This window comes from Artemia sp. Qi Xiang Cuo, chromosome 3 (genome assembly GCF_049724085.1).
Source record: "Artemia sp. Qi Xiang Cuo chromosome 3, ASM4972408v1, whole genome shotgun sequence".
Classification (NCBI taxonomy): Eukaryota; Metazoa; Arthropoda; class Branchiopoda; order Anostraca; family Artemiidae; genus Artemia; species Artemia sp. Qi Xiang Cuo.
Genome location: NC_142796.1, coordinates 80,738,462 through 80,762,134, shown reverse-complemented (window position 1 = coordinate 80,762,134; position 23,673 = coordinate 80,738,462). Strand labels below are relative to the sequence as shown.

At 35.3% G+C, this 23,673-nt stretch overlaps 1 protein-coding gene across 1 annotated transcript in view; it reads left to right on the top strand.

Annotated features, from left to right (window-relative positions):
* The window catches only part of Pex12 (peroxisomal biogenesis factor 12), a 47,164-nt gene extending 24,178 nt beyond the window's left edge, over positions 1-22,986 (top strand). Inside the window, exons 3-6 of the mRNA XM_089086644.1 lie at positions 1,306-1,505; positions 8,678-8,886; positions 19,504-19,740; positions 22,817-22,986. Coding sequence (XP_088942770.1) covers positions 1,306-1,505; positions 8,678-8,886; positions 19,504-19,740; positions 22,817-22,931 — 761 coding nt within the window. The 3' untranslated portion in view covers positions 22,932-22,986. The remainder of the gene's footprint in view (positions 1-1,305; positions 1,506-8,677; positions 8,887-19,503; positions 19,741-22,816) is intronic.
* Positions 22,987-23,673: the final 687 nt, after the last annotated feature.

Genomic DNA, 23,673 nt, shown 5'->3' with positions numbered 1-23,673 from the left:
TCCCCCTTCCAGTCCCACCCTCACATTGGCCAACAATGTTTAAAAACGTGCAAATTTTGTTCTGGCCTTGGGAAGGCATAGGGGTTTTGCGCCCAACTTATGTTAATTTCTGCTCGCTTTGAGTTTGACTCGGTTATTTATTTTAATTTCTGTTTGTTTTGGGTTTAATTTACTTACCGATGACGAATTATAATAGTTTCACGCTTCGTAGATTATTTGATTTGATTTCTGCTTATTTTTTGTTTAATGGAGTTCTTTACTTGTCTTAGAAAAACTTATTTCTAGGAAAAAGTTTTTTTAATTAACTTGTATTAAAAGCAATCATTCCTATTACTGTTTTTCAAAACTTAGAAACACTGCTAAAAGACTGAATGCTTGCATACCAGACGTTTGGCCAGCGCTGGATTCTGTCTCTTACCCTCTCAACTGGCTTGTATACTCACTCCCTGAATCGTTGAACGTAATGTAAGAATAGTTTGTATTTAATGGCTGCATTGAGTTTCTTATAGTACTATGCAAATCTGAATCATGCTCTTGGAGGGACATCCTCACATCCAAACGGAGGTATGAAATTGTCCTGTATCTTCTAGAGCAAGCTTGTTTTGTGGTAGGGATTTAAGTGTAATAGTAGTAGCATACCCTTTGTTATTTTCCTGTTTCTTTCATTGCAGTCTTTTTATGTTTATAGGTATTGCCAAATTCTCCAGACTAACGTTAATCAATGTTCTTACTGAGGAAATATCACAATAAACGTGCATGTCTTGCAACAAAAAGTGCAGTCTACAATGTTTCATGGATGGATTAGTTTATTTGTTTATACTTTAGTGGGTAGACGGCATGCATCCATTCTAAGATGGGTGTGGTGCACCTTTTCAGGAAAAATCGAAATATCTGGAACAGAGTGGTTTTGAAGGGAATGTAATTGTGATTTGTGGTGGGGCAGACCCAACTGGATGGAGGCTCACGCCTCAAAGACCCATTACCTCTAAACTCCTTGTGGCTGAACTTGCATAGTCACACCACTAAACTCCATCCCAAGCCAGAACTTAGGTCTTGGCAACGTTAGGATTTGAACCTGCATCCTGAAGAATATAGAGTTGCAAGCTCAGTATGCCATTGATTCTGCTAGGATTGCTCTTTTGAAGGGATGGGAGGTTTCAACTCCTTGATATTTCTTAGCTCTTTAATTTTATCTTCTTAAATTTCCGGAAATAAATATTTAGTTAGACACTTCTAGGTTATATAGGTTGTATAGGATAAACACTTCTAGGTTATATTTTTTTTGTAATTCAATCTTTTCTCCAGGTGGGTCTCTGGCAGAGAATTTTTATGGGTTAGAAAGAGTTTCAGCCAACTGCGAAGAAAAGGGAAGAAAGTTCCTGAAAACAACAGATAGATACTGGTCCATTTTTTTTCTAGTCATGGTACCATATATTAGAAGAAAAGTAGAGACTTACTTCCGTGAGTGGAGACTTCTTTATGCTGATGGGATCTTAAGAGAAGGTGTAAGATTTGTTTATTCATATACTTTAAATATTTATTCTTCACTATTTGCTCATATTATTTTATTCTTTACTCTTTTACATTTATCCTTGTACTTGCTTTTCTGTAATTTCTGGATTCTTGGGCTGCTGTAGTCGGTAGGATCAAGGACTACTAAAGAGTTTTGGAAAGTAGGTATAAAGTTATTATCAAACTGTAAACTCACTGTAAAGTGTTAATATCCAAGGAACAAAGGATTCAACAAGAATATTTATTTTTATTGTAAGGAAGATAAAATATGGCTTTTAGCCAAACCTTTTGTCTACCCATAAGTATCCAGGAGAATATGCAAGCTTAATTAGGCTTAAAAAAAACTGCTTAATACAGAATTGAGGCTCAAACATGACTTCAGTGAAACAAAGTGAATACATAATGTGTCATTAACAAGCATAGTTTGAAATTTCATCTTAAGAGTGCTCCTATGTCTAAATCGTCCTTACTTATCTAATAACAGTCTTTTGGGAGAAAGTCAAACGTTCTGGCCAATCTGCATCTTTCATAATTTTTATCTCCATACCATTTTGAGATACTATCTTGGTAATTTTTAAATAAATTATCTTAATACGAAAGTGAAATTTATTACTTAATTAATGTTTTTCCTTTCGCTTTCTATATCATTTCTAAAGCTGGATTTCTCCATCCTGTCACCGGTCGAGTCATACATTGACGCCTCTGCCCTGATGAAATTTGGTATAGATTTCTGCTACCAGCCAAGTTCTGATATCAATTTTGACTGAAAATAAAGAATTGTTACTAGCATAACAAAAGTAGGATTTTTTTTCAAAAGTAGACCTTTTTTCTTTCTATTTTTTCAAAATTAACTTTAAAAAGGTTTTTTCCACAAATAAAGTTTTCAAAGAAAAGTAAAGAGCTACATTAAAATAAAAATGAGTGGAAATGAAGTCAAATCCTTTCGCAAGCATAAAAGTACACTTAAATTACTATTAGTAAATAAATGATAGTAAATAAATAAAATTTATAAATATATAAAGTCACAGCAGAATTAGTAGCATAAGTATTCTGTGGAAAAGTAGAAGTAGTAGTACTATTTTTAGTAGGCCTGCAAGGTTGGAGATATGGTTGATGCTTTTTGACAACCTGCATGCATATAGTGCGTTTTGATTTTGTTCAACATTCGCTCCAACATCCCCTGAGAGTTTCACTTTAATGCCCTTAGCAATTCTAGGTACATTACAGATTCGCCCTTTAACATCCATATATAATAAAAAAAGACCTTTAGTAGTATACACGTCCTGCCGTTTGGCTAGTTCAATTTCCTCCTTAAAGTGCCCTGAATCTTCAACTTAGTAACCTAAGCAGTTCCTTGGATATTGCTAATACCTCACTTTGACAACCTGTTTGCACTTCGGGTGTTTTGATTTAAATTAGCATTGAAAAATTTTGAATTATAAATTTTGAAAATGGCAACTTTCAAAATTTATTTATTAACTTTCAAAAAAAATTTATTTGAAAATGAAGTTTTGGATTCTTGTATTTAGAGAACTGAAATCACTTTTCTAGTATTTTTGGACACATTTGATCCTATAATTTTAATGAAGATTGTACTTCTATTTTGGTCTAATTTATGTCTCTCTTTCGTTATGTTTTTTTTTTGGGGGGGGGGGGGGGGGTCCGAGTGGATCTTTGCTTACTGTAAAAGAAACAAGATTTTTGTTTTTTTTTAAACTAAAAAGCAACGTTAAGAATTAAAACGGAAAAGAGTGACATTATATATGAAGGGACTGCTGCCTTTTATCTCAATGCTTCGAAAATGAAGTTTATAACACAATAAAAACATTACAAAGAGCGTTATTTTTTAATTATCACTGCTTCTAGTTTTCCAAATTTTCTAATTTTCTAATTTTTTGAATTTATTCCAATTGTTTTAAAAACCAATCAATAAACAATTTTACTTGTACTTCTAACTGCCTTCATTTCAACATGTTCTCAAAAAACCACCAGTCAAATTTTAATGCAAAGAGCATGAGAGTTAAGGAAGATCCCCTTATATCAGAGGCAACGCAGTAGAGTTGCCTATAGTAAAGGGTCATATAGCTTCAATGTATTATTATTTATTTTCCTTTTACCAGAGGTAATTCATATGGAAGGGATGGTTGTATAATCTTCGGAGGGGACTCGTTCGAGTGGAAGTCCGACCTCCCAATTGCCTATTCTGAAGTACCAAAACTAATGAAGCTAGTTGCTGCTTTGCCTGTGACCATTGCGAGTAATGGACGATTATTTTTGGTATTAGGGCGTTTGAAGGGTTATCTGTGATAGACGATGGGAAATGACATACGCAGTAATCTCATGACCATGGCAGTCGAAAAAGAGGAAGTTAGGACACTTGATTTTGATGGATTAGTGGACGGTTTGTCCAAGCAAAGAAGTCGCCGCTACTTGTCCAAGCAGAGAAGTTTTAATTATGTTTGCTCGATCTTGTTTCTGTTTTTTTTATTGAATCTTAATTTAAAAAATGGAGGGGGGGGGGGTCCTAACCTCCGCCCTATATTTTCGTGAACTGGCGTAACTGACAATGATAATCCTGCATGTAAATTACATTCAAGATTTATCATTAGGAAAAGGGGAAATGTTTGAGTCTGGGTTTATCCGAAAAGGCTAAGAGAATTGAGGTGAAACTTTGGAAAATGTTGAGGGGTATGTCAAACTAAATCAAAAGGCACCATGTGCATCCAACTTTTCCAAAAAAAAGGATCTGCATATTTTAACAACGGCTGAGGGTATTAACTTGAAACTTTTAGGACATGTTGAGGGGGATGTTGAAACTGGTTAGGGGACTGCAAATCCTCCTCCTATGCCCTGTTTAGTTGCCTTCCTCCAAAAAATTTATCAAAATATGGAATAACCATCTTGTTCAAAGTAGTCCAAAGTTCAAATAACTATACCTATGGGGATGACATAGCCCCCGCAGCTTTTGAGAGGGATGCCGAACATAATAAAACATACTGTTTGCGTGCTGGTTGTCAAGAAGGCCTTATCAGTAATATCTAAAGAACGAAGTAGGGTGTTAAGTTGAGACTCAGGGATGTTGAGGGGGATATTGAAGAGCTATCAGAGGTAAACCAGTCCCCCTTGCCCTTTTGATGCCCCCCTTAACACTGATAGAAATCTTAAAAATCAATTTTATTCAAAATAGTCCAAACTTCTAATAGACATACCTCCGGGGATGCCGTATCCCCACAGCCTTTGGGGTAGGGATTGTAAATTATGCAATTTGTCAATTTTTTACCTACTGGATTTATCATTTGGAAATGGGGTAACGTTTGATCCTGGGCGTGTCTGAAAAGGTTAAGGTATTTAAGGTAACATTTTGCGAAATTTTGATGGGTATGTTGATCTAAATCAAAAGAAACTATCTGCCTCCAAGTTATCAAAAATGTGTATTTGCAATATCTTAGGAACGGGTAAGTTTATTAACTTGAAACTTTTTGGGCCACTACTACTACTACTATTGCGGCTACCTCAGGAACGACTGGGGGCATTAAGTTGAAACATTCAGGGCATGTTGAACAGTGTGCGGAGGGCAAAGGGTCCCCTTTGTTCTTTTTTAGGGCCCCTTAAGACGGGTCAAAATTATGAAATAGTCACTTTGTTCAAGTTAGTCAATAGGTCTAATAACTGCCTCTGGAAGTGTCATGCCATCCATAGCCCCTGGCGAAAAGGTTGTAAATTATGCAGTATGTCCGTCTTTTATACGCAGGATTTATCGCTGGGAAAGAGGGGGAATGTTTGATCCTTAGTGTGTCAGAAAAGGCTAAGAGTATTAAGATAAAACTCCAGGAAAGGCTTAAGGGATGCTATACTAAATAAAAAAACACTACGTGAATCGATGCTATCTAACGGGTATATCTATTTTGTTTTAGGAGTGGCTAAGGGTATTAACTTTTACATTTTCAGGACCACTATTGCTAATAATATTGTGGCTGTAACTACAACTATTTGTAGCTGTGACTATGACTATTTGGGACTACTTGCAATTGCGACTACTTATGGCTGCGGGTGTGACTATTTGTATCTGCTAATGCGACTATTTGCAACTTTGACTATTTCTGTCTGTAACTACTCTTGACTGCGAATACTAGCGAGTGCGATTACTTGTGATTGTGACTAAGACTACTTGTTGTTGTGACTGTGACCGACTGCTGACGACTGATACTATTTACAACCGTCATAACTTGCGACCGTGATCGTTTTCGACCATGACTACTTGTAACCGCGAGTACTTAACCCTACGAATACTTGTGACCAAAATTATTTGCGGTTCCAACAACTTATGCCTGCGACCGTGACTACTTGCAACTACAAGTGCGACAGCTTGCGAAAACTCGTGACTGCAACTGCTTGCGACTGTAACTACTACCATTTGTACTGCTGCTGCGATTTTGACTGTAAATGCTGCTAAAACTTCTACCACTGCGATTAGAACTATTAAATTAAAGCAAAAGATTGTAATTGCATCATGCTTGTCAAAATAGCAGTGTGCGTCCAGGTTGTCAAAAGGTCTTATCTGCAACATCTCACGAATGACTAAGGTTGTTAAATTGTAAATTTTATTGAATATTGAGGGTAATGTTGTACTTAATCTAAAGACTCCAGGTGCATCCAATCTGTCTAAAGGGAGTGCCTGAGCGTATCTGTATTGACTTCAGGAACGGTTACGGATAATAAATTGAAACTTTGATGGAATGCAAAGGGGGATTGAACCAAATGAAAAAGACACTATCGATAGATAGATAGATCGTGTATTTCAAAAGCCCAGGCCCATATACACACAATAATTTACGAAAAATAACGAAATCACCAACACAACAATTTACAAAGCTCACAGAAACATAATACATAGCGAAAAAATACATAACGGTAATTTAGAGAGAAAATAATTGTAATTCTATAAAATAATTACTAATTAAAATTGTATAAACTTTTCCTTCTTTCTAAGCTTTTCTATGTGTACACGCCAACACGAAACATTGTGGTTCGATTACTTCTTTGTAAAATACCAGAAAGCACAAAAAAAATCCCATGTAAGTATGTTTCCCTTCGATCAGAGAGCATATGCATCCAGGTTGTCCAAATAGCATATCGTCAATATGCGAAGAGCAGTCAGGGAAGGAAATCAAGTTGAAACATTCAGAAACTATTAAAGGGGATGTTGAACTTAAGTACTCTATGTGCATCCCAGTTGTTACTGTCCGTAGTTGCAATTATTAATTTGAAGATTTCAGGAAATGTCGAATGGGATGTTGAACTAAATCAAGAGACACCATAGGAATTCTGGTTGTCAAAATGGTGTGTCTAATGTTCCAGGAAGAGGTAAGGGTACTAAGTTGAAACTTTCAAAGAATTTTTAGGGGAATCAATAACTTAGTCAAATGCAACTATGTGCATCCCAGTATAGGTAAGGGTATTAAGTTGAAACTTTCAGAGTTGAGGGGAGTAGTAAGCCTAATAAAAATACAAGCATCTGCATCCTGGTTGTCAAAAGTGCGCATGTGCAATATCTGGGGATTGACTGCCTTATGGTATTTAGTTTAATCTTTCAGGGGATTTTTAACTAAATCAAAAGATGCTATATACATCTCGGTTTTCAGAAGAGGGTATCTGCAATATTCGAGGAACCGTTAATGGCACTTGGTTGGAACTTTTAGGGAATTTTGAAAGAAGTGTTGAAATAAATTAAAAGACACTAATTAGAACATATAAATTAGAATCAGATATTTCAATTTTTATGCAGGAGACGTGAAAAACTGGAGATATGTTGATTATGTTAACCAATAACAAAACTTTGACAATAAAAATGAGCTGAAATTAAGTAAGAAACATTCCGAAAAAGAATTTTTCAAAGAAAAGTAAAGAGCCATATTAAACTTAAGACCACCAGAAGTAAATTTCTGTGAAAATTCAAATTTAACGACCAGAAATTACTATTAAAGAATAAATAAAACCCAAAACGAGCAGAAATTAAATAAACAATCATATCAAACATACAGATAATAGGTACTAATGTAAATGAATAAATTAATCTTAAATGGAGTAAAAATTAGATTGAGTATTCAAGTTAAACTTAAAAATCTAAAGTGTATTGTGTCATTTGCTCTTTACTGAAAAAATAAAAACTATATCACAAATATGTGATTTTATATTTATAATATTGAAAAATGAAAATAAAAATGTATATATAAATGAAATACATAAAATTTATATATAAATGAAATAAAATTTTGAAGTGCTGAATTTTCAGCAATTGATAGCATTATACATCAAATATTCAGTCCGTTTTCATTAGATCTTTCCAGTCATATCAATTATATAGTGGTTTATTTTTTATTTGTCGTTAACGTTTTGAAAAACAACAGGACACTGTTCAAGATACATAGTTTTCAATAAAACGGAAATGATATGATAGGATTTAGAAAAAGTTGTTATTTTTAATCTATTTATGTTTATATTTAACGTTGTATCAAGGTTTCTATTAAATATGAGCGAGAGTCCCTCCCTTTCCCCTTCAACTCATTTGCTGACGTTCAAGCTAAAGTCTCAACAAATTATCCAGGAACAAACAATGACTCTGGAAAAAGTGGATCTCCTAGATATATTTCAGGGAGGTGGAGGAGGGAGGAAGAGGGATCTGAGATCAAAAGATAAAGAATATTTTTTCGTTTTTCAAGGGAATTTCTTTGGACAAATATTGTTCTTCAGGGCTACCCCCCTTTCTCTCACTTTCTATGCAGGTAAACTTGTGAACGTAGTGAACGTAATTTTGAATGATAAACTCAAAATATTCCCGTATTAAGAGTGCACTGGCATTCCTTTTTGCCCATACTGTGACTTAGCCTTAGTATACTCTAATGAATGAAGGGGGACCGGGGAGTATAAATTATTCTGCCCAACTATGCACTAATATACTACTGACACACTTTGTCAGTTGGCCGAAGTAGGGGGGGTCTAGTCCGGTTTAGTTCCCTATTATGAAAAACAAACCATTTTAAGGACGTCTTTGTTTGACAGTCACATTGTGCATTGATAACTTTTAGCTTCAAAATTCTGAATTAGACGAATTTGATATAGTACATTTTTGTATAAAACAATAATAAACGATTATTATTTTTTTCAGAACTGGAAGGATAAGTTCAAAGTCATGCTTGTCAGATTATATCCCTGGATTTACTTCATTTCAACGCTTTTGTCATTAATCCTGCTCCTTAAGTACTCAGTTAGTCGCTCAAAATATCCATCGCTGTCGCTTCTCCTATCTGGGGTTCATTTGGTCCGAGCATCTGGTGAATCAATGGCCGAGTGGGAAATGAAAAAACAGATCAATTGGTAGTTTTAGGTTTCTTTTTTTTCAAACAGTAAATTAGATGGGCCAGTATAAAAATAAACTGCTACTACTAATAACTCAATGCAGAACCAAGCCGCCTGAGGCCAGTGCAGGTACGCATGCTCCAATTGTCATGCGAGTTCGTAGAGGGGTGTTTGTCAAGTATTGGTTAAACCAAAGTCGAGCCAAATTGGTTAGCTCTTACTCTTAAAAGCGGAGTACTTTTGCAGTATCGCGACTACGGTACTAAATAAATTAAAAATTCATTCGAAAATGTTGAGTCTTACCTATCCAGGGGCTTTGCGTTCGTATTTGGAAAATTACGGAAATGGACTTGCTTTGTCTTAAACTGAGCACTAAATTAGGCAGTTTGTAGTATTGGAATTTGCAGCTATTAGTTGTGCTGATAACCCCCATGCCTTCTCAAGGCCAGAACATAATTTGTGCTTTACTGAAAACAAAATACATTTAAATTTTTTCACATTTTTGCTTAAATAAATACAAAAAATTCAAGACTTTAAGGAATATATATCAGTATAGATATATTAAACTGACAATCCAGGGTCATTTGTTTTTTGTTTTTTTTAGTAAAGCCTAAATTATGTTCTGGTCTTGAGAAGGCATGGGGGTTGTCAGCCCTAGTAATGTTAATTTTTGCTCGTTTTGAGTTTGACTCGGCTATTTACTCTAATTTCTGTTCGTTTTTTAGTTTGACTCGGCTATTTACTCTAATTTCTGTTCGTTTTGAGTTTCATTTATTTGTTAATAGTGATTTATGGTAGTTTTACGCTTGGAAGATTATTTGACATTATTCTATCCCATTTTTGGCTTAATCGAGCTCTACTTTTCTTTGAAAAACTTATTTTGTTGGAAAAGTGTTTTTTAAATTAATACAAATATAAGGCAGCGTCGTTCAGCCAGGGGGGGGGGCTGGTGCCCCCCTGCCCCGCTGGTTCCCTTAGGGGCGCCCATGCTCTCTCCTAGAAAAATAATTAAACGTCTATGTGGTTTTCCCCGTCATTAATCTTGCATATATTTGATGTAGCACTTTCGACATGAGAGTTATTGTTTATAAAAAAAAACAACTTCAATAGGTTTAACTGTAATATAATAAAATTTATGATATTCTCAAGGTTGCTAGTCCTGAAAACAATAAATTGGTGTGTCGAGCTGAGTCATGATGTATGTATGATTTGTCTATGTAAATGTTATCACGCTCCCATCCAATCTTAAAACTAAATAGATTTCCGTTGTTTAAACAACTTGAAGAGTTGCAGTAGTCTTTGGTTGGCATCAGCAACAAAGGTATTTCGGGAATTACGCTTTGGTTTTGTTTCTTCGTCTTCAGTTATACGATTTACTAAACGTTTTTGAACCCTCAGTACTTCTTGTTATGTCTCAAGAAGAATTTGTCTTAAAAAAACGATGGCACAGTGCTCAAAGTTGGTCCCCAAATGCACTGTTTCTACTTAAGACATAATTTATTCTCTCTTGCGTCGCACCAAGTCAATGTTGTTACTTCTAAAATGTATCGTGTTTATAAGTTAATGCTCTTTTGCATTGTCCCAAGATATAAAAGCTAACCCAATCTGTATTGTTTATTTAGAAATTGAAGCATGTATGAGCTACAGCTAAGTTAGTCTGCCTCAAGATACAACATATATTATTTGCTTTTGATGTGTCTGATGGTAAGAATAGTTTGATTATGTTTTGCCTGTGTCATTGCCTCATAAACACCTGATTAAGGGCGTATCCAGGATTTTTTTTTTCGGGGGATGGGAACAAAAACAATATTTGAAGAACACAAAAAGTTTGTTTATATGCATGTTTATTACGTTTTTACGCTTCGGACGAAAGTTTGTTTTTCTAGAGGGGGAGTCAAATGTACCGGAAACGAATTAGTCGTAGATCTGCTAGGACCGTTATGTAACCATTTGCCCCTGAATATGAAAAGACTTCGGAATTTTAATTGCAAGTCACTCTCTGATAGAGAAGCAAGTCCTGAACAACAAAATTTACCGCCTGGGCTTTAAATGTCAACGGCATAAAATGCCATGTTTTTAGTATCAATGGTCTTAGGTACCTAATTAGAAAACTGCAAGTGAATCTAGACACTTTAACCCGGAAGGCAACTTAAAACCGCTTTGCTGTATCCTTTTAGCCCAAACTGCTTTAACCCGGAAGGCAACTTAAAACCGCTTTGCTGTATCCTTTTAGCCCAAACTGCTTTAACCCGGAAGGCAACTTAAAACCGCTTTGCTGTATCCTTTTAGCCCAAACTGCTTTAACCCGGAAGGCAACTTAAAACCGCTTTGCTGTATCCTTTTAGCCCAAACTGCTTTAACCCGGAAGGCAACTTAAAACCGCTTTGCTGTATCCTTTTAGCCCAAACTGCTTTAACCCGGAAGGCAACTTAAAACCGCTTTGCTGTATCCTTTTAGCCCAAACTGCTTTAACCCGGAAGGCAATTTAAAACCGCTTTGCTGTATCCTTTTAGCCCAAACTGCTTTAACCCGGAAGGCAACTTAAAACCTCTTTGCTGTATCCTTTTAGCCCAAACTGCTTTAACCCGGAAGGCAACTTAAAACCGCTTTGCTGTATCCTTTTAGCCCAAACTGCTTTAACCCGGAAGGCAACTTAAAACCGCTTTGCTGTATCCTTTTAGCCCAAACTGCTTTAACCCGGAAGGCAACTTAAAACCGCTTTGCTGTATCCTTTTAGCCCAAACTACTTGACCCAATAAGTTTCAAGTGGGATTGAGCACTTTATTACAGAACTTTCAATCACAAAAATTAAAAATTCTTGTATTATTTCAGGAAAGGCGCCTAAGTTTCTACAAAAAATCTTTTGGGGAAATGTGGAAGGGGGAATCTTGGATGGGTCAAAGACTCATTCTGCACCTCAAACCATATTGATTGACAGTAATCGCACCTTTTTTATTTAAAAAAAAGTGAAGCAAGGGTCCTTCTACTAAAAGTTTGGACGTTGAAGGGGCGGGGTATTGGAGTGATCTTGAGCCTTCTCTGGTCCTCCATTCATATCCACCCTTGGTCAATACCTTGATTTTATACTGCGTAGATTGCGAATATTCGCTAAACAATAGAAAAAAAATCAATAAGCGGAGGGGGGGGGGAGGTTTGAAAAATAAGATACTTAGGTAGAGTTTACTGTTTATATAAACTTCCTGTTGTGTCAGACAACAACTTAGGAGCTTGGTAAAGATCATAATTCTGCTTCTGTCTTCCCCAAACCACTGACCATGAACAACTCCATTCAGGCTTTATATTAAGAACACTTCCAGCCTTCTACTATTAAAGAATGTGCATTTTAATCCCAGTTTTACCTTTCTAGCATGAATGGAACAAAAATTTGCAATCAGTAGCAGAAAGAGAGGGCTGCTTTTTTTTCAGTTATCCGCAAAGACAATCATGTAACAAAATATAAGGAAAGCTTAGTTTATTCAGGGGTTGTTCCTGAAGAGCAATTATGTTGTATTAATTGCATGAATAAATACCAGCCAAAATTTTGGTTTTATTAAGGTCTGCTACAAAAAAAAAGAAGCAGGAAAAAAATTACACATCAGTAGTGGCATCATGGCCATTATTACGCTCAAAAACTTCTTCTTCTGTCGATTCAGTTCAGGTCGAAGAGTCAGCACCTGGGATGTCACTAGTCGTTGCAGTAGCCTCAAAAGCAGTTGATTTGCCACAACTTGCAGAAGCTCTTTTTTGGTCAAGTAGCTTGTGATTGTGCGTTGTGAATGGCAGGTCCCACACGAGCTGTTGTATGTGCTTCTTCTTAGAGTGGACATAATATTAAACCTTGAACGATATTTCTGTTGCAGTGAAAGAGGTTAGAAGACTCAGAATACAACTAGCAGTCTTTACCAAAATACTACTATTGTCCACACCAGTCCGCTATACATGGGTACTTGTTTTTTCTATTATTTTCAAAGAAAGTGCCTTGATAAATGTTCTTCTTCCTTTGCCTGGTAATTTTACTAACTTCCTAATGCTTGCTTCTTTTTCGATTCTGTACCTCTGCAAATGAGGATGTCTAATCAAGGCTGTATCCAGGGGGCATGGATTACGGGGTTTGACCCTTCCCCTTCAAAAATTATTGTTTGTTCGACTCGTAAAAACGTAACAAAAATGCATGTAAATACATTTTGGATGCTTTTTTTAGTTCTTTTTGCCCCCCCCCCTTGGAATAAAAATCCTGGATACGCCCTTGTGTCTACTCTTTGACAGCGGTTTGCTTGGTGATACTGACATCACTTTTTCTGTTTAAGCGTAGAGGATTGACTACATAGGTAGCTAAGTAAACAGGTTTGACGCAGAATTCTTTTTTGCTTATTATAATTTATTTGGCAGTCACTTCTTCAATGCGTAATAGATGCAAATAGCTCATGGTGTCTTGAAAATGATTCTTTATGTTTATAAAAGCTTGGGCCACTTCATCAATTCTAAGAGTATTATACTCAAGCTTGATAACGAAACAAACAAACGTGGTAAGTAGGTCTGGAATCATTTGTCCCTTCTTCAAGAAGACGTCGCTTTCCAACAGAGCATGCTTGATTGTGGGATATAGGGGTGGTCGGAATCAAGAGCCTTAATCTGGAGTACAAAATTAGTAAACAGTATACTGATTAAATACTGAACGACTGATCCCTACCTTGTCTCTCCTGCTAACTTCAGTTGCATCACCTTCCCTTCTTTGTCCTTCTAAATTCTGATAAATGATACTGTCAACGAATGAGTTGCCATAACTGTTTTGATATAGCTGAATGCATTAGTAATAAGCTGCCTAGCTGCTTTCTTATTTGAAGCATTGTATGTTACAATACCTAACACTTCATGTTCGCCAATATCATGAACGGCTGCAATGACCTCATCAGCAATATACCTTCGAGTATGCCTCTCTTCTCCTGTGTATATTATTTTCGTTTGCTCGGGGCAGTTCGCGATGCATTCGATATTAGTCCAACTGTCGAGTCAGAAGTGCAAAACACTTTCCTGTTGCCAATACTTTCCTTGCTAATACTATTCATTTTTTTACTTGTTAAACTGTTGTTCTAGTAGTGGCATTGAAAGTTCTTTGAAATTTTGAAAGTTCATAACGCGAAGATAAACGGAAAGATGGCTTAAGATCCTAAAATCCAGGTATTCCACTATTAGAATATGCAAAGGTGGACTCATTTGGAGTCATGACAAAGGTTTGTTTGAACTCTTTTTTATACAGTAAAACCTCTTATATAAAATATTGTTCTGCGTGCGGGTCGCAGTCTCTCCAATTTGTATTCGGCAAAAAGTGTACTGGAATTTTGCTTTCTCATTGTCATTTATAATTCTGATGACAAATTTCCAAATGGTTGACTATAATAATTCGGCCAAATTAGCTTAAAGGCAATTTCAATAGTTTATCTTTGAATTGTTTGTATGGTGGTATTTCTCTAAACCTAAATGCGTTGTTTCCATGCTAGTTCAAGTCACCAGTTTTTGGTGTCTTGCATGTACGGTACAGGGCACCTATCCCAAAGAAGTATAAAATTTATGTCGTAAAATGAGGTGATGATTCTATAGAGAATGTAATTAAAAACTAAAAGAGTTCAGAATATAAGAGTCAGAATATCAGAATTAATGGCTTGAACTTTAGTCCTATAAAAGCTTGTTTACATTTCTTATCTCACTGTTGCTGGATTTTTATTGGCATTTCAATAAACATAATCCGGCATAAATGAAACGGCATTTTCCTTCAAAACGTCTTTTTATCAGGACGCGGTCGACATCACTGGACCCACTCTGAAATTTACAAAAAAAAAGTTGCATGAAAGTTGACTATTTCCTGTTTCTCCTCGGGTTGTCTGGACTCTGAGTTAGAAAGAGTGTTTCTCAAGTAACATATGTAAGATTATTTCAATCTGGCTTGTTGTTAGAATATTGTAGTCACTAACATGAAGCCCTTTCCCTAAAGTTTCCTGAGGGACGTTTTTCGTACCAACATCCTGGCGGAATTCCAACTATCCTTTCCGTGCTTGTGAAGTACCATAGCATAACCTTCGAAGAAGTAAAGAGAAAAGAAAAAAAACTATAAACTGATTAGAAAATATTACTGTTTGTGATTTGCATGAATTGAAAGAAAACTTAATTTTCAAAGGATCTTTTATCTCAATGTAAATTATGCTATTAGACACTATTTCGAAATTGCCGTTCAAGATATCGTGACGTTTTAGGTTTTAAATACGAATAAATCTCCTAATCATTGTTGAGAATGATTGGTCATGTTTTTTTCTTTGATTTTAATTGCCAGTTGGTTCCATGAACGAACTGCCAGGCGGTAAGCTTGTTTCTATAGGGCTGGGAAAACAGCCTTCTTGGGTAGATATACTAGTCTAGATGGTCAATCACCCTCATCAACCGCTTGAGTCATTCAAACTTTCTATCAATCACCGTCAACGCGTGACTCAAGCGCCCAGCACATTTCTAGACGGTCAATCATGCTTGAATTAATCGATTGACGGTAGCTTTTGATCAAAATGATTGACCGTCTCGGGTCTCCTTTAAACCTGCAACCCTATTATTTTGTCGTTTGAGTATTTAAGGGCTTTATGCTCTTACCTGTCAGTGATCCCCCCAACATACCAAAAAAAAGTCTAATAATATTTTAAGGAAAAATTTTTTCTTGTATCAAAACGTGCTTTATATATATATATATTTATATATTTTTGTGCTATTATAATTGGGGAGAAATTTCTTGTAACGGGAAGCTTTTCTTAAGCATCGAATATGTGACAATACGAATTTTGATGCCAAAGCTGCAATTTCCAACTATTCCTCTAAGCAATAAAATAGAATGTCGTGCATTTAGGAAATCTTGGGAACAATTTAAGATAGAAGAAAAGGAAATGGATTGAACAACTCGATAGATTTGGCTTTGTTTTGGTTTAACTATTATAAAGAAAGGTCCCATAACACATCATGAATTGCCGAAGACGACAGAACTGCGGCCAAGGTTTTAAAAATTAAAAACACCTCGTTTTTGTTCGTTTTGTTTTTTTTTTATTTCACTTCTGATTCCGTTCTCATTCTGATTCAGTCTTTGATTTCAGTTTATTGCGAGAAAGTGACAAAGGTCTAACCTCTGTGATTTTCCGAAAAGTGTGACCTCCGGCCGGATTGATGATTATAATACATGTTGGAAAACTGCATACTATTCTGGCCTGGGCCAAAAAGAATAGTTTTGCCTGTCTTTGAGGCGTAGCCAATAGTGTGTGATCTGAAGGGTCTTGTAGCCAGCGTTGGAGAGAACTATCTGAAGTTATTCTGCCAAGAATTTTTGATTCGTCCAGCCGTGTTTCTGCTTTTGAATGGAAAGATCCATTCAAGGTAGCAGCACGCTTTGTAAAAACGAAGTTGGATTAAAATCTAAAACTCTTAAAAATCTGCAACGGTTCCCTGTCCCGTTGAAAAAATGTTTTTCATAGAATAATAAAAAGAAAGGCTTAGATGTTCGAAAGGAGCCTTTTCCCATTGGTTCGACAGTGCTGTCATCTTTTACAAGCCATTTGGTTTGTGATTATGTTCGGTTTGTGGTTTCATCTCCTTCGTTTGGACAAAGACAGAGAAAATATATCAGATTTGCCTCCTAAAGCTGAATAACTTTCGTTTATAAACAGATTGAGGGTTTCCTGTCGCTTGTTTTTTATTTTGTAACGATATTAGATAGTCGTCCAACCAAAAGAAAATCTATTTTTGAATTAAGAGAGACACAATTTTCTTTTAATGCTGGTTGATACTCTTGAGCAGCTGATGAATGTTTATTACATTAGTTTTTGTACGGGAATTCGTCCATGAGATACCCTATTTTGAAAATTTCGAAGGGCTGATATCTTCTTTTTTTGGTACATACCGTAGAAAAGTTGGAAAGTCGGAAAGAGTGCCAAACAAATTCAGAAATACTGCTAAGTCGGAGAAAAGTCAGAAAGAACGAGCTAAGACTGACGCAATGCACAAAGAAGTCGTAGAACATGCTGCACCTTTTTTTGAACGATTATCATGCCTAAATTATTAATTTGTACGAATAGAGGACCGACCCATGCCCCTTCGCACTCCCTGCCCCTTCTATCTCCAACTTCAAGTATGTTTTTTTTTTCGTGGAGAACATGCAATTATTTTCAATCTGTATGATTTGAGGCATAGAAAAGGCCATTGGCCCCCCAACAGTCTCCTCGACAACTTTTTAACAGAAAGTTAGATGTGATTCACCTTATTTAGTGCAGAATCACGTAAGAATTGCCAATCCCTGTGAATGGTGGCATAAATTGGGATCTTGATCCTTCAAAACCATTTGTGTTGCCCCCTGCAATCCAGATTTCTAAGACGATCGGAAGCCATTTGGCATGCTTTTTAAAAAGGAATAACATAAGGATTTTCAATCTTCGTGATATTGAGAACTAGTTTGTGGCAATTCTCGCTTCAATACCACTACCTCTTCCACCTTCAACTTTTAGAAGGAAAGGTTGTCATGCCGCAACTTTTGAACTGAGAAAGTGCAATGATTTTCAATTTGTTTATTCCAGGCATGGAATTGGCTAATTCTTTTTATAAATTTGACTTGACAATGCCATTATAAAGCGTCTTATGATACCCAAAAAGTGTACCTTTGGGTTTGGGTTCCATTTCTGGAATTGAAAGTCTGAGAAGAATGAAAACGGTTCTACCCAAAAGAAAATTTTTGGTACCGTATCTGGATTGGAAATGCTAGTAAGCATGAAAAGGATGTCATAATGTTCATGGTCGAAAACCTTAGACTTTAGTTTTAAAATTTTTCATCTTGTATACTCTCCCTCTGAATCCCCTTGTAATTTTCATAAATCGTGGGCTGACAAGCAGATGTGACAGGCTAATGCAACGTCGTAGAGAGATGCTTAACGGTTCATTTTAAAGCTCTTGATCATATCTATATGCTCTTTGCAAATCTATGCTCTTTGCAAATCTATCTATATGCTCTTTGCAAATCTGCAAATCTATATGCTCTTTGCAAATCTAACTCTGCCATAAATTGCCATACGGTACCAAAAATAGTATTTTTGTTTCGATTTTTAGAGTAACATGAAAAGGGTACAATGCAAAACTACGTGGACGAAAACCAATAACTAGAGGTTTATAATCCCTCCTTTTTTAGCTCCTTTTTTGTTCAACGCAACCATTTCTGGTTCTGGTTCAAATCAAAATTTGAATTGATTGCGCAAAGATAATAAAGTTCCAACGCAGGGACCTAAGTCATCAAGAAGTGTCGTTAATCTGATACAGTACAATAATAAAGTTTTATATGTGATTTGGAATTCCCTTCCCAGCTTGTGAATAAAGGTCATTAAGCAGTGGCGTAATTTCGTCAAAACCCTGGTGGTGGGAGGATCAAAGTTGGAGCCAATTTTCCCAAATCTAGTGAAAATGACAGTGAAAACGGAAAAATGAGCCGTATAGTACCATAAAGGCAAAGATGTGCTAAAGAAAACTGACCATGTTTCTGTTGATGCTTGAAGAAACTAAATTTTACCGAGGAGTGTGGGATCTTGGCTTTTTCGGTCACTTCTGTTTTTCGTTTTTTACCCTTTTTTGCCAAACGATTCGAGTTCTCCTAAAATGAGTTCAGGATGCAAAACTAATGAAATACTTTCTTATGGAATACCTAAAATTTTGCAGTAATGTAGCAGCAAAAGCTGCAATAATAAGGACATGAATTTGTGTAAATTACATTAACTACACATTCTATATAGGTCATATATGACAGTATTTCAAAACAGTGGTAGTTTTTATCTTTAACTTCTGAAGGACATCAAGGATAATATACCTCTTCCACTCTTTGTTCGCTTAAATTTCTGATTTTGGGGGAAAGTTTGAGAAGGTTCCGAAGCAAAAACAAAATTTTGCTCATGGAAATAAAGAGCGAAGGAGAAACTTAAAACAAATAAATATTATTGCTTCGCAATTTGTGCAATATATGTCTGCAATAGCGCTTTACTGAAAACACAAACGTGTGTGTTTTGTTTTTAATTCAACCAATTATGCAACAATTAGGGAACCTGTCACTTGAGGTAATGCCATTGAAAATTAAGGGCAAAGTACGAGATGAAGGGAAAGTTGAAACACGTTAAATAATAAATAGTGTCTAGAGAGAAGGAAGGGATGCTCTGTAGATTGGAGGAAAGGAATTTTAAAAGTTTGTTTATATTTATAAAGCTGTATTATTTTCTATTCCTAATTATTTTTTTTTGTGAAACCGGCAAAGGTTGTTGCAACACTTGACCAAGGGACGTGAAGCCAGTTTTTTTTAAGTTAGCTTTTTAACAGACAAAATGACAGAAGATGACATGTTGAATATAAAAAATTATATAATAATTATTAACAAAAAATTATTGTATTATAAAGTTGAATGTAAAAGTTGATTTTTATTATTAAAAAATATAGAATTCATTTGTCTGTGAAGCCAACCAAAGGTTGCTGCAACACTTGACCAAGGAGCGTGAAGCCGGTTTTGTTTAAGTTAGCTATTAACATACAAAATGACAAAAGATGACACGTTGAATATATATGTCTTGATTATTTTTGTTTTCATAGGAAATCTGGGATTCTAAATGTGGTTCCAACGTTGCTTGCCTTAGGAACTAAGTGGACGTTAGAGTTTGGAGCTTTTGGCTTGCAGTTTGCTGAGTGGTGGATGGCAAGTGGAGCAGCTCCTTTTTCTGCAATTGCGGCTTTGCCAGTACCTGACTTCCCGAATTTCGAATTCAAAGAAAAACTTTGTCCACTATGTAAAAGACGGCAGGAAACTCCAACGCTGTTGCCTATTTCAGGGTAAGTAAACTAAAATCTAAAAAATAAAACAATATGTACTAGACAACCATTCAAAGGTAAATTCCGTATGTACATTAGAAGTACTTAGAAATTAAATTATGTTTTGGAATGAAAAAAAAAACAGATAGTGAAAACTGTATTTTGTGCCTGAAAACATTTGAAAGCTACATACTTAAATAATAATTTATCTTAGTCCTTGCTTAACTTCCGTCTCTTATCAGAGTAGCTCAACAGCTTATTGGGTGCCGTTAAAAAAAAAAAAAATCGTGTGAGGCTCGAAACCGCTATATTCTGGTTTGGAGATTAGAGGGATAAGGGTAACACAAACGTTATTGCGAAAGAGAACATTTTTAGCAGGACGGCAGTGCTGTTTCTCGTTCTCGTTAAAAATAATCAAAAGTAAATATTTGGACATCAGAAGTTCCCACCATCAATTATATATTTTGAAATTACCCAGAAAGAAGCGGTCGCAGTAAAAATTTTCTCAGGCAAGAATTTCTTTACTGAATGTGTTTTCAGAGAGAATATGGGGGGGGGGGGTGCTCTAGAAGAAGAATGATGTTTTCTAAACTTCTGAAGCACATGTTATAGTTTGAAGTCTTAGGTGGCAGAATTTTCTGAATAGGGTATTACAAGTTGTTGTGGGCTTGAACTCGGTTTCTGTTTTGAAGTTCTTATGTCATTGCCGTTCACTACGTTGACTTATTTTGTCTGAGCCATTGAAAAACAGTTCTTCTTTTTCAGTTAAAAATAAAAAAAATATTTTGCTGATCAGTAGAAGTAGGATTATGAGGAGTTAATTTGTTATTCCAGAAATTCAAGTAACTTTTCTTTTTATCAAGAATATATACAAATAAGAAAGCGTGAACACCACACTTCCTTTCTGTTATACATCAACAATAGACCTGAGGACGTTTTCTACCAAAACAGGGACAACGAAACTTTTAGTAGTTATCGACAAATATTCTTTGGTATACAAATAAAATGCTAAAAAGAATAACAGCTTATCGCAGCGCAAGATCGACACTGCAGTACGAAGCTGTGTCAGTTTCCTGGATATTTTTAACTCGAGGGTCGTTACCCCTTGAGCCCTTTGCGAGAGATAGGTCTGATCCAATATATGTATATATATATATATATATATATATATATATATATATATATATATATATATATATATATATATATATATATATATATATATATATATATATATATATATATATATATATATATATATATATATATATATATATATATACTATATATATATATATATATATATATATATATATATATATATATATGGAATGGGACAAAAAGTATTTTCCAATATACCTTAGGAATAGATGGGCTTGTCGATGTGCAATTGCTATGAAAAATGGCATTTTAAGTTCATAAGTTCATTTGAAAGGCAATCGGTAAATGGAACATTAGCATTTTCCGACTAGCAATATTTGATGTACTCAGAAACTCTTTCAGTAAAACTTTAGCTTGAAGAGCCAAAGAGGGGAGGTAGTCTGTTTATAAGCAGGATAAGTTCCGTTGATTTGGATCTTAATATTGCTCTTTACTTTCATTCGAGAAAAAGGTTAAGGAAGAAACGAGTAACAAATTCTTATAGATTGGGATTTTCTGTCTATCGCTGAGAATGAACAAGAATCGAAAAGCACTTTCATTCTCGGGGGAATATATACATATATATATATATATATATATATATATATATATATATATATATATATATATATATATATATATATATATATATATATATATATATTTATATGTATATATATATATGTATATATATATATATATATATATATATATATATATATATATTTAAGTTATTCATATTATATAAGTTATTCAAAGATCTTAATCGTCAAAAAACTATTGAAACTTTTGGGGGATTAATAATGCACAGATTAAAAGGCAGGCTGTTTAATTTTTTTTTTTTTTTCGTAAGACAGTAAATATTTTCATAGATGCATTTTTCCTGTTCTTAAATTAAGTTGTACAGAAAAACAGTTGCTTAATTAAATTATTGCATGCAATATTTTCAACGATGAAGTTACTTTTTGGGTACGTGCCAATCACACTTAAGCGTCAAGGGATTGGGGGGGAGGGAAACTCTGATTTTTGGCAAATATCTATTCGTTCCCAATTGGATTCCTTCATTCATTACAATTTCTTTTCGCTTTGAGTTTGAGTTCTTATGCAACTCAATGTCTGATTGTTTCAACTCTTGCCATTGCCATTCCAGCATGCCATTGGCCAAGTGCCATTCCAGTATGTGTCAGATAGGATTTCGGGAAAGGTTATTCTAGAGGCTCCTGGTACGGAATTGTCCAGTCAGGTGATAAGTTTGTCCTTTGTATATTAGTGTGTTAAAGTTAATCCGACACATGTGCAATTGTGTTGTTTGAAGGAGAAATAAAGGAGTGTGCTCAAAGTATTATGGGGGAATTCCTCTTTTGTCCTTATGGGTGTAACTAAGTAAATGGTATAAATAAGTTTCAGGGAGCGGGAGGGGGATATTACCCGAATTAATCGTGAATATGTGCTAGAAAAGCTTTGCAACTTTAGTATATTAAATTACATTGGAAAAGTCTCTTGAACATTTAAATTGCTTAATTCGTAAAAATAATAAACACCCAAATTTTGCGGAAAAGAACAAAAAACTCATTACACAGAAGTTGTGGGTGGTGCAAAATTTACGATTGCAAATTCGATATTGCCATACAATGTTGAATTAGAAGTGTAAAGGGAATTTAATTCCCCCCCCCGTAGTTATGCCAATGAGCTATGCTATTAGAGTTTTCGAGTTCTCGGAGAATCGGAATAGCAAATTTAGATTAATATGTTAATTTGAGTCATATCATCTTGAAATATTTAGTTTTATTTGTTAATCTGCGATGTTCTGAATTTCTCAAATGAGAAATTCTAATGAATTTCTAAACTCGTAGTTTAGCTAGGCATTGCTGAATGCGTAAAATTTAGACAAAAAAGTAGCTTATAGTTCATTAATCTCCACATGTACATATTTGGAAAAGACTAATTTCTGTTTTAGGTATGTTTTCTGCTATACCTGCATTCGTGATTATCTACGCCGAAATCCACAGTGCCCCATTACAAAACATAAAGCGTCCGAAAGTTCGTTGATTCAACTTTATGCCGCTGATTAAGCAATAGTTTTTCTCGTTTTGTGGGTTTTTTTCTAAATAAATAAATATTATCGTGGTTGGTTAGACTTTTGACCTTGTGTTTTCTTCAATAACAGGACCCCCTCTTACGAAGGACATGGATGTTTGGCTCCCAAACATTCACGAAAGATTAATGTTGACTTCATTGAGTAAGATACTCGAAGGCAGGGTGCCCTAGCCGTTGCACCCAGTAAGGAATGTACGCAGAAGGGGGGGGGGGAGAGGGGCTTACCCCCCCCCCTTCCCGAATTCCCAATTTTCTTGAATTTTCTGCTTAAATTATCAGTGTTTTTAATTATTTGGCCACACCGTGAAATCCTATTATTGCCCATCCCTCCCGTAAAAATAATTCCTCCGTGCATGCCTGTGTCCAGTACCAGAACTAGTCAAGATGCGGCAGTACTGGTAAATATAATATGCATGTATAAGACATTTACGTGGACATACATTTCACGAGGGCACAACTTCGAATACAATAATAGGAAATATATGGCATATAATAGGTATGTTAAAAAATTGAGAGGGAATAGTCAATCTGCACTTGTCTCAGTTAAAGATAGGAATTGTGCCACAATCAGTAATAAAGAAGAAGTTAAAGAGAGATGGGCAGAACATTCGTTATAAAGTTACAGGAAATAATATACGAAAGAATTAAAAAGTTTTGTGATATTTTGAAAGTGAAGGAAGATTTATTTTGCGAGGAAGAATTAGATACAATACTAAA